The following is a 12,996-nucleotide window of genomic DNA, read 5'->3' on the forward strand; positions in this document are numbered from 1 at the left end:
CTCATCATCAAAAAATGCGCTTAAAGATTTCTAATCCCCAAAAAAATATATCCCCAATTCATGCTCATTGTACAAAGAACATTAAAAAACATGAATGAATGAATAAGTGCCTTTTACATGCATCAATGCTATTAAGTATGAAAATATAAGCATCTCGATCAATCATTTGTATAGCATGCCATTTCTCACGCCTTTGTAATAAAATCTAATTATAAATTAACACCGTCAATAATGTTATTATTACAATAGCTTGCTTGCTTGCTTTATAGACCCGAGATGAGGTACATGACATGATTCTTTCTAATCTTTAAATTATACATATTCTCTCTATTTTTAGCAATCATATTCACACAGCAAAGTGGTTTCGTTTCTCTTCTTTTTCATCTAATTTGCCTCTTGGCTCCGCCTTTTTTTCATTTATTTTTTTTTCTCTTAAGCAACACTTCTTCTTCTCTCCTTCACTTGCTCGCTTACTTACTTATTTCTGCTTCATGAGGAAGAAGACGAAGAAATAAAAAAAGGAATAATAGAAGCAAGAAGAAAGCAAATTGAGAATGAAGAGAGTTGGGAAATCTCACAGCATAAAAAACACGATTATACACGATATTTTGAAATAAAACCTTAGAGATGAAGTGGAAACAAGTAAGAGAAGGAAAAAATAATATTAAAGAATTAAAAAACATGAATTTTTTTTTTCTTCTACATGCTTTGATGTGATGCCGATGAGATATGAGTGTATGTTGTTAAGAAAGATTACTCAGTCTATTAGCAAAGATTTCAAATGTTTTCTGTACAAAAAAAGCTGATTGTTGGGGATTGATTTCATGTCTGTGAATTATGCGGTACGTTTTGAAATTCGCTGTAAGCAGAAATAATAATAATAATTGGCAAGGACTTAAGGTCGTCTTGAATTTCAACTTGATGTTGTTAATGTGAGCAGTAGCATTTTGGTTAGGGATCGGCTGAATATTCTGTTGTGTAATGGAATGTGTGGGATGGAAAGACTTTCTCATGCTTTGCACAAGTTTCCTTACAGGCAAAGAGCATGCTTTCATGCTGCAGAGAAACTACTAGAGTCACTTAAAGCGGTCTCTTTGTCTGTTAAGGAGTTTTGAATTTTCTGACCAAATTTTGGTCTGAGATGGCTTGTTAGGTTGAGAATTTCAGCTCTAAATAAGGATAGGAGACAATACACCGGAAAACAACCTAATTCCAGCATTTTCGATGCCGTATCTCATCCGGATCTACTGATATTTTGTCTTTCCAGAGAATTCTAGTAATCTAGTCACATTGCGTACCGTCTTCAATAAAACTATTTCCCCAAACAAACAAGAATCACAAAATGAACCATCCCTAACTTCTTACCAATCCATTCACAAATCTAAAGCCCAGATTCATTCAAAAGCCTTATCATTTCAATCTAAAAGCACAAAGATAGACATAACCTTCTGTTACGTCAACTGACAGGTACCCCAGATGGCAGAAAAAGCCGAAATATTCACAAAAATATTTATAGATGCAGAGATAAGAAATAGTAGCAAAAAACCTTTGACTTTCCTTTTGCTGCCATGTGGCTAATGTTGATTTATATTTACCTCAAAACGATTATGGTTTGGCTTTTTTTGTGTCTGAATTTCTTGAGATTTAGTCACATTTATATTTAAGCTCTAGGTCAAGGATGTAATATTTTAAACTGTCTGGTGTTCCTACAATTCATTCCATTTCTCTAGAAATCAACCTAAAAGTCATGAAAGTTGACACCTTTCGTGTTTAGTCTCGACATTTATGACTCATCAAACAAAAATTTAACATTGAATTTTATCTGCTTAGATTCGACATTCACAGCTCTCGAGCTAATCAGCTATACATACATATTTAGTAAACCAGACGTCTCCTCATGATTAATATATCTTTTCAATTAATAAAATCTTCTTTGATCTAAAAATTTTGTTTATTACAATTTTCGACAACATTTTCAAGTTTATTAAGAGGCTTCCTTCTTCTTTTTTCTCATTTTTCTTTCTTACCGGTGCTTAACGTTAAGATACTGCTTATATTGCTAATTAATATGCAATAAGAGGATTGAATGTCATGTAATGATGTGTAATTAGGGTGATCAACTGTGTGGGAATCTTTGGGACTTATTAAGTTAGTCTAGGAAGTGTTTATGCCTTAGACTCGGATTTCTGCCTTGACTCAGGTCCTTACTGTATAAATCCGCAATCCATAACTTTCTTAAATACCAAAAATCATCCAAAAACTTCTAAATTACATGAAAAGTCAATAGTCATCCTAAAGAAAATCCCGAGCAGCACATTAAAGTTGCTAATTTGCATCTACGTCGACATGATAACGTCAAAACATTATCAAACGTAAGTTACCATGTTGACTGTTCCTAAACACGCTTGAAATCAAAAAATTGAAAATTCCCTTAACCTGACACTTGGAAATCTTAAAGCAATTAATTGAAAATACACAGAACCCTTACAAATTCTTAATGTCAATATATGTTTACTGCTCATACTCACTTCTAGTCTATTTTTACTCAAAGTAATCTGATTAATTAAGAAAGATTCATTTAGATTTCTTTTTTGCTTTCGTCATTTATTGGAAACCTTAAGAATATTTCTGTTTTTAATGAACTTGAGATGTATCTATGGAGAGTTGATTACCTGGAATAATTAGAATAGATTGTCGTAGTCTTGATGTGGGACGTTGGTGATTTCTTTACATTATTCTACGTCAGAGACATTATAACATTGTTGATGGTATGTCAGATGGCAAAAAAAGATGGTCAAGGGAAATTAATGGGGGATGTTAGTGTAATGATGAGACTTAGAGCATTCTCGAAAGTTTGGTGACAAGATCATTCAACTTCTTGATCTTGAGATTCTAGAGATATCTTGTTCTAGAGCTCGAACTAGAATTTTATAAATTGCAGGCCTGAAGCCTTGGACAAGCTTTAACCGAAAACTGCAGGCGTGCTGATCTAAAATGCAGAATTGGCCAACCCCAGATTTTTAAATGAAGTCTTAAATGCGAACACTTTAGTCAACTTCAAGTCTAACTAGTTCTAGTGTGATATGTAGCTACATATTTCAAGAGTTGTATAAAATCATATCATAGTATGAGTTATTAATAGCTTATTGAATAGCTGCTGTCCTCATACCTGCATAACCTTCATAACCTCTACTAACCCAATGAAAAACTCATCATACGTCACATTATCATAGTGAATATTAATTTCCACAAACAGGATGAATATCAAAATTTTCCCACAAAAGCTTTCATAAATTTTCCAATTAAAAATGTCCAGCTATTAAAAACCAACAAACTCACACCTAATTAATTAAAAACATCAATCAAGTAATTTTACCCAAAATTATAATCCTAATTGCATGTAAATTTTGATGCCTAACACCCAACATTATTGCAAATTAGCTAATTAGCCAATATCAATGCTTAAATTTTTCGTGTCTATTCATCATCGTCTCTAATGACGGCTAAATATCCATCAATTAATAGTCAAGGATCAAAACCATACGAGACAAATAAATCTCCCGAGAGTAAGAGAAAGAATGAATAAAATATGAAATGTTAACCTCAAGCACATGGGGGGAGATCCTTGAACTGTAAACAGCAAAACAAAGCTTTTTTTTTCAAGCCAATGTTCACAAATTTCAATTATCTTTAATCTCCACAACTTTTTTTTTTGTCTTCATTTCTCATGATAAACAAAGCAACTTAAAAATTGCAATCAATCAAAAGACTTAAATCGACAAGAAGTAACAAGAGCGACGAGAAGCCGAACCGATGTGATGTTCGTGAGAAATGAGAGAGTAAGAGTCAAAAGAGAGTCTCTTGAAATTGCTCCGAATACTCTCACGATTTCGCCTCACTTGATACTATGACTTGTTACGAATCTTTCTTCTTTCCATACACTTTCGTCTATATATCCCATATCCATTTATACTGAGCCCGTTTTACTGTTTTTTTTATTATTAATATTTTTTTCTTCAACAGAACCTTCGGAGTATGCTGTTTGACTCTCTCTCACATGTTATTCAGATTTCATCGCGAACGGATCGTCGTTTCATTTTTCTGCAGTTTGATACTTTGATATTGAAATAATAATTTTATTTGTGTTGTGGATTGTGTTGAATGCAAAAAGTGAATTTTTAATTCCTCGATAACAAGGAATGAAATGAAAAAAAATTTAAATTGGATTGACCATAAAGTGTGAAAACTTAACAAATTCAAATTTTGTGCATAAATATTTAAGAAAAATATAAAATTATGCTTTGATTAAAAATTCGATATGCATTAAGGTTAACACAGAAATAAATTTTCATTTTAAGGCAGGAGAAATAAAAATAAAAACATCGAATTCGTGAATCGTTTTTTTTTTTTGTTTTTTTTTGAAGAAGTAGTAAACCGAGAAGGAAGGCAAGAAAGAGGAGAAAAAATAAATATTTTTAAGCATACCGCAGAATTGCTAATTTAACATTATCGCAATTAATTTAAATTTTTTTTTGTTACTCCATGCATCAGTGAATTATGTTGTGTATATTTAAGCAACAAAAAAAAATGTTAAATTCCATTTTGTGTGAGAAAATTTGAATATCAAGAGAAAGAAATTGATAAAGTCACTCTGTAAAGTTGAATGAAGATATAATCAGTGATTATTTTTATATATTTTTTGTGCTTTTTTTTTTTGTGTGGAATTTCTTGCATAATTAACAATGCAATTTTTACTGTAAAGGCTTCCTTCGCAATAATAATAATAATAGTTGGCAGTTGCTATATCTACAAGCAGTAGTGCAGTGTATGTTATTTATTTACTTATAATCTTTATTCTCACGATAGCATTTGGTGAATAAAATATAATAATTCAAAATATAAAAAAAGGAAATAAAAATTGATTGTGAAAGTTTTTCTCGAGATCAGGTTGAAGAAGGAAAAAGAAGTGAAAAATGGAAATTTAAAAGGGCATAAACAGCAGCATAGATATCTATCGTATATGTGTGTGCAGTTCAAAATAAAATAATCAAAAAAAATCGACAAATTCAAATCAAAACAAGGGAAGAAAAAAAAGCGAATTATAAGAAAAATGTCGCGCAATAAATTATTTTGGATTACACTTTGCTCCATCGTCTGGTTCATTGAGAGCGGAAATGGATTACAAGGAGTGCCAACATGGATGTGAGTAGAAATGCAACTTAGCCAAAATTATATAAATTGAAATGAAATTATTTATAGTAGACACTAAATTGTCATATGTTGTCCATCATCACGCATCAATTGTTTAATTGAAGCAGTTTTTTTTATTTTATTTTTTTGGATGAAAGAACTGACGAGCTGTATTGTTCGTTAGAAAGAATTTTTGTTGGGTTGATAGGTTGAATAGGGGTTCTTATTATTCTAATGGGTGAATTGACTTGAATTATATGGATGATTTTTATGAATTTAAATAAATTCAAATTTTTATTTTACTTTACTCGAAAGTATTAATGATTTAATGAATGATATTTTCTGGCTCTTGAAATTTCATTTTATTGGAAGTCATGTACTCAAAAACCAGACAAAATTTGAACAAAATTTCAAAATTTTCAAATAAAATTTACGAATTTTTATCAAAATTATTTTTTAAAATGTCTGACTTCAACTTTCATGCTTCTCTATCTAGTTAATGACTAGTTCTAATGATTTTTTGTCCACTCAATTTAACCTCAAGATTATAAGTTATGATTTTGATAAAATTTCAATAAATTTTCTGTAATAACAATTTATGATTAGCACTATAATTTAAACTAGAACAATTTCAACTAATTTTCTATAAAATCAATTGAACCGCACCTAAATTTCACATAAAAAATCAGCTTTTCAACATCCGACAATTTCCACAATAAGCTACTTCACAAAAAAAATCAATCAAATTAACACCAACACCCTTCATATTCCAGTCCTCCATTAACTATATAGTCACAATTCATAAATTACTCAATAGAATTCGATAAAGATCTCAAAATTCAACTCGAACCTCTAAAACAATTCACCCCTTACTTAATTCCATTCATCCATTGCATGCATAAATTCATTTAGTCGTCCATACAGCAGGCAGCGAGGAAAAACATATCGTTTGATTGAGGCTAATGATTGATAATTTAAATTACAATATATTGAACAGAAAGAACTATAAAGGAGAAGAACATTAATTTAAATTGAATCATTTTTATGTTCACACTTTGCCTTCTTATTATTTCGCTCTGTAACTCACATTACGTCGTGTGCTGAAATGCTTTGATCGCTGTACAAAATTCACAGAACTAAAGTTGAGAAGTTTCAATTTAAAAAAATGAAAAAAAAAATTGTTTGTTGTTTGAATAAATAATCAAATTATGAACGCCACAGCCATAATCGAAACAGCAAAAAATGTATCAGACAAACGATCGAGTTAGACTAGCTAAATTTTATTTTTTTTACCATATTAATTGCCTTTGGAGCTGTTAATGCAAATGAATTTTTGATGGAAATTAATTAATGAATGAAATTAAAAAAAAAAATCTTTTCGGCATTTTTTCTCTCATGTGGTGAGTTTTTGGTGCTGTTATATTTCTCATTCATGAATTTTTATTCTTTTTCGACTAATAAGTTTCATCATGCACGAGGATAAAATATGAAACAAACACGCAAGATACAATTTTTTTTATCTCATTTTACTTCCACCTACAAAAAATTTATTATTTGCTTATAGTTCATAGACTTTTTTGTTTTTATTTGAGATGCACTTGTGGTACTCATCTGTATTCAGTGATGAAATTGTTGGGGATTTAAATTTTTTGAACTCATTCATGTGTGCTTGCATCATGGGGTTATATTGAAATTATGGAATTTTGAGAATTTCCGCATTTGCTTGATTTTTTATATTTTATGAAAATTTATTCAATTTTTTGTTAGACTTTTAACGATTTTTATTTGAGTGGAATTTCGTCAATAATACTTTAAGCTTCGACAAATAGGAGACTGTTGTAAATTTAGTATTTGATCCCTATCGAGGGTCGTCAATGAGCTATCAGAACATTCTTAGTTCTTTCTGAAAATTTGTAGTTTCTATAGCGACACGATAGGTTTATAAGGCTAGTTTTTCGAATAAACCTTAGACAGTGATGGTCAACCTGTGTGTCGCGGCACATCAAACATTTTTAGGAACGCTTTATACGAATCCTGCCTTAAAATGTACCCTATCTATAATATCTAGCGTATCATAGCCTAAAGCGTATATATTCTAAACCATTGATTCTTCTATCCATCCTAGCTACCCCAACATATTATCTCACAACATCATCTAATAAAAACAAAAAAGAATTCACAAAGTGAACAATTAAAACTTTTTTGTAACAATTTTTATGATACCTAAAACCAGCAAAAACTCATTCTTCTTACAAAAAGAACCAAAAAATTCTCAAAAAAAGAAACTTTTTCCATAAAATCAGATTGAGGTTGAATTATTCTTGTTGTGCATGCAATCTCTTGATATTAAAGGTATAATCCCTTCAACTATTTTCATTAAGACGACAGGTGTATCTAATTTGCTGAAATATTGTGGTGACTACATGAATTATTAAGCATCCTCATGCATACGTAAATATGACGTAAGATGAGTTATTTTTTGTGCTGATTCTATATCTATAAGCTTGATAATGAATCTTATTAATTGTTAATTAATTATTCCATGAATTATTAAACGATAATTAATTTACTTCCGTATAATCAAAGAAATTTTAATTATGTTGCAAGCTTTAAAAAGATGAGAATTTCTCTGAAATTTCTTTAATATCCGCTTTTGAGATTTCTTTTTTTGTCATAATTATGAGATTTTCTGCGTTTAAAAAAACATTCTCATGATACAATACTTGAAACAAATTGTTAAAGTAAAGAAGATTATGGAGTCAAGTGTAGTCTAGTCAACGGCACTTGGATTGAAGATTTTTTTTGTGAATGTTGGGAAAAGTAAAAGTGGGAAATTAAGGGAAATGTTTATTTTAAACAAATTTATGAAGGATGAAATTAGAAATTTTAAAATTACTTGCAAGAAATATTTTAATTCTTTTAAGATATTTTAAGGTTTTAAAAATTTTTAAAAATACTTTCATAAATTTTTCATAAGATTTCTAAAAAGATGTATGTTAAATATACATTTAAATGTTTTTCAAATTTTTAAAAATTTTTCAAAAATATTTTGATTTTTTTAAAATTCTTTAAAATCTTTAAAACTATTCTCAAATTTTTTAAAAAAATTTTGAATTTATTTTAATTTTTTTAAAAACATTCTCAATTTATTTGCAATGCCATAACTGCAGCTTAACTCTCGAATTCAACAAGAAAAACATTTAAATCTAAACAATTGCAAAATAATTACTTCCAATTAAATCTAAAAATAATTAAATTTACCAAGAATCAACTTTTTGAACATTTTTTCACAAATAAATTTCTGGCAAAAACATTAACAAGAATTGAAATTTTCAATTCACTCATGAATAAATTTACAGAATCGAAATTTAAATTACTCAGAATTAAGACGAATTAAAAAATTGCAGCGACTAATGTAAATAATTTACTTCCGAAAAGTCCAAATGTTTGTTTCATTGGAATTTTATTTTTGACTTAATCCTCATCAAAGGGTGAATTGATATAAACTGAATATTATTTGAGTATCTCGAGTGCATGACTAATATCACGTACTTAGCGGACTAGATTGTTTTTTACTGAGAAATATTTACAAGCTTTTATGAAATATCGGACATTAATAACATGAAAATTCATGCAATGTTGATGTATATTGCTGATAAAATAAAATATCTAAAGTGTATATCATATGTGATTTGTGTTTTGGGATACAAAGTGTGGAAAACTAGAGATTGGAATTTTTAACTTGAGAATTTAATAGTTTTGTAATTTTTAAAATTGAAATTTTATTTTAATTTATTGCAAACTTGAATAAAAATTGAATTAAATATGAATTTTTAAAAAGTTTTTAAATTGATAGAAATTGAATTTTCAATATTTTAAAAATTTAAAAAAAAGTTTTACAAAGTTTTATGGATAAAATTAAATCGAATTTTTAAATTTAAGAAAAATTAAAATTTAAAGAAAATTAAAATTAAAATTTTAGAAACTTTCAAAATTTAGAATATTTAAATTTCAAAATTTAGAAAACTTTAAAATTGAAATTTTAAAAAACTTTAAAATTGAAATTTTTAAAATTGTTAAAATCAGAATTTTATAAAAATCATAACTTTTAAGATAACTAAAATTTTTGAAAATTCAAAGCTTTCAATCAATCAAATTTGAAAATTTAAAATTGAAATAATAATTTAAAATGAATCCAAATTTATACAATTTTATCAAACACCAAATCGAGAATATTTTCATAATTAAACACTTTTGTATACACAACAAAATATCAATTTGCTTCTAATTAAAATGTTGATCCATAAAAAAGACATTATTCAAATGCAAATATCTGCCTTGTGCCTTTAACAAAAAGCAATCAAGTTCTAAAATAGAATAAAAAAATTGTGAATATCAACAAAACAAGTAATTTCAATTTCATTTCTCGCCCACCATCATCATATTTTCTGTCTATTTAATGAAGTAACTGAAACAATGAGATAATTAGTAATTGATGAAAAGGACGAATATTGCCTACGCAGCACAACTGACTGCCTTGAAACATATAAAAATTGTAAAAATTCGTGACAACATTTCATTCCTGCATTCAATATATCCTTCACATGAAAATCCCTTCCAGATGTAGCTTAACAGCCAGCAATCAATTACAGATTTCTCATTTCATTTAACCCACCTGGGTCTGTTTCATGACCGTCTTGTTCTCCTTCAAAAAATTGTTTCATTGTTTGTTCACGAAAACTTTTTTCCTTTTGTTTGGGGCATCTCCACCTCCAATATTGTTTAATGAAAAGAATTAATTATGATTAACTTTTTTTTTTTCAATTAAATAGCATGCATGAGAAGGTATAAAAGAGATTTCATGACTATCGACTATAATAAGACAGAAGAAAAATATTTGCAAGATAAAAAGTAGAAGACAATGAGTAGCAACAATGTCGTAATCAGCATTTAATGAGAATTTTAATGCCTGATTGGCACTGCTTTATGCGTAATGCTTATGATTCTTCTTGAACTTTTGACTTTTTATTATTTTCGAGAGTTTCTTGTTTTTTTTGCAGAACAAAAATCTTCTTCAGTTCTTCTAATTTTAACGTGAGCGATTTCTTGGTAATAAATTTTAGACAGTTTGGACTTTTTATGGAAATTTTGATAAATTGGCGTGAGATTCTGAAGAAGAAGTTACTGAATACACTTATGAAGCGAAAATTCTATCTAGGATGCAAAATTTCTGCTTCAACAGTTACTGAACGCACTTTTGATCCAAAATTTTTACTTCACAAGTTACTGAATGCACTTTGGATGCAAAATTTCTGTCTCAAGACACTGAATGATCTTTGGATGCGTAAATTTTGACTCAAAAGTTACTTACTCCACTTTTGATGAGAAATTTTTCAAGCAAAGTTACTGAATGCACTTTTGATGCAAAAATTTTGCTTCAATATTTACTGAATGCACTTTGGATGCGAATTTCGATTTCTGCCTCAAAAATTACTGAATGCATTTTCGACTCAAAATTTCTGTCTCAAAAATTACTGAATGCACTTTTGATGCAAACATTTGTCTCATAAATGGAATTAAAGAACAAAAAGTCAGCCTGAAAGTCACTGAATACATCTCTGATGCGAATTTCTTCCTCATAAGTTACTAATCATCCATTTAAAGGCAAAAAACCAGCTTCAAAAATTTTGTAAACATTCCTTTAAATTCCGAATGCGTTTAAATCATCAACCTAGTAGACCACAACTGTTTTTATTCTCTCTGCTTCCTTCATCTCATTCCATTTCTTCTTCATAAATATAATCGACGTATATCGATAAAAAAAAAAATTCTTTCTTCTTTTTATTTATATATATATTTCATTCTCTTCCATTACTTTTGCGATATCTTTCTTTTTTCGTATATATACAATTTCTTGTCTCTTAATGAACACGCTACTCGAACTTTACATCTCAAGCTGTTTGATTCAATTTTTTTTTTTTTCGCAAATACAATTTGTAGCATTTCTGAGACTTGTCTATACTTATCTTTATATGAGCTCATCGAGAGACGACTTTTTTTTTAAAGACAATAAAAATTAATTTTTGCATTAAGTGGATATTATATTTATTTTAACGGCAAACATTATTGAGATTAAGACAAAAAAATACTCGACGACAACATTGTATGCAAAACCCTAAGGAAGTCGTAATTTTGAGTTTTAAATGATATCTGGATAATTTGTGCTGTCGAAGGTATTGGAAGTAATTAAAGATTCTTTGGCTGAAATATTTTGATGATATTTTCGAAAATAACGGTTTTTTGAAATTCAAATTGTATTTTCAAATTCAAAAAATCCGTTAAAATTTGAATATTTTTGATCCGGTAAATTTCTCACGATTTTTTGCCATTTTTCACAATACTTCTACCCCATCAAATTGACATTTTAATTTAAATGCAACAGAAAGAGTAGCTCCAGCTCCATTGACGTTAATGAGAATAATTTGTTGTAATATTAAGTAATGGCAACAAACAACAGCAGCAGCAAATGGAATAATGTGAAAAGTTTCTGATGCAAAATTCGTTTGAATAAAGATTTTAAAATGATGTCTGAATTATTTTAATCAGGTTGACTATATAAGAATTGGATGTAAAGCTTTTGCCGGATGAGGTTATAAAAGTTTCAAGCTCTTAATACCAATTATGGACTTAATAGGATGATGAGTTACGTAAAAAAATCAGAAAGCAGAAATTCCATTGAGATTGACTATATAAAAGGCTCATTTATCTCTTGTAACAAGCCAGCATGTCGCTTCCGAACCTCATTTTCAGCAACCGAATAGAAAGAATATTAAACCATCCATCTCCTTAATTATTCTTAATCTCCTTTAATCCTTTCGATAATATTTACCATGACTATATTTCACATCCTTCTAAATAGCCTTCAATTTATCTCTCAGCCAATACAGAAGCTGGTACGGAATCTTGATTAATAATGCATAAAGGAATGTATTTTTCATAGATTAAAATATTCAGCAATTCATGTACGTACACATGCTTTACATTTTTTATGATCTTCAATAAATTGAGATTGTTTTTGGAGCAGGAAGGTTGTGAAGGAAGTTTGGGAAGACAAACTGATTGGCTGAAGCAATGCATAACAGTAGAAGATTCTGAATTTAATTTCAAAATTTATAAATTCGTTAAAAATTCAAATTTTCCAAATTTGATAAAAATTCAAACTTTTCAAAACCAATAAAATTCAAATTTCTGAAATCCGGTAAAAATTCTTAAATTTTATAGACAGATTCAAATTTTTGAAAAACGTTTAAAATTCAAAATTCTCAAATCCGTTAAAAATTCAAAATTCCTAAATCTGTTAAAAATTCAAAATTCTTAAACTCGTTAAAAATTCAAATTTTTGAAAACCGTTGAAAATTGAAAAAATTTTAAATCAATAAATATTCAAATTCGTTAAGAAATTCGTTGAGAATTCAAAATTCTTAAATTTAGTAAGAATCGTAAATTCCTTAAAATTCGTCCAATATTCAAAATGACATAACCTTTAAAAATGCGTTCATATCCACCGCTCATTACCATAACAGCAACCTGTTTACTAGCTTTTTCTTCTTTCGTCAAACTCTCATTAAATTTTAATGAGACTTGTTTGAATGGAGCCTTTTGTGTAATATTAGAACCTTCGCCAAAAAAAAAGCATAATTACAGTTCATTTTTCTCCTAGCAAAAAAAAAGAAAAGAAAGAAAAAAATGAAGCAATTGATACATTTACAAAAAGCCGCTCATTCTGTACAACACAGAAGAAAATAT

At 28.7% G+C, this 12,996-nt stretch overlaps 1 protein-coding gene across 2 annotated transcripts in view; it reads left to right on the forward strand.

Moving 5' to 3' along the window:
• Positions 1-4,068: 4,068 nt before the first annotated feature.
• Positions 4,069-12,996, forward strand: part of Wnt5 (Wnt oncogene analog 5) — an 83,266-nt gene continuing 74,338 nt past the window's right edge. The window contains exons 1-2 of one of the 2 annotated variants that reach the window (XM_070639358.1): positions 4,069-4,653; positions 4,867-5,202. In XM_070639358.1, coding sequence (XP_070495459.1) covers positions 5,111-5,202 — 92 coding nt within the window. In that variant the 5' untranslated portion in view covers positions 4,069-4,653; positions 4,867-5,110. The other variant, XM_070639357.1, reaches the window with a different exon arrangement.

The sequence above is a fragment of the Chironomus tepperi genome, unplaced genomic scaffold (assembly GCF_022539635.2).
Source record: "Chironomus tepperi strain 1889 unplaced genomic scaffold, CSIRO-AGI_Ctep_v1 contig_196, whole genome shotgun sequence".
Lineage (NCBI taxonomy): Eukaryota > Metazoa > Arthropoda > Insecta > Diptera > Chironomidae > Chironomus > Chironomus tepperi.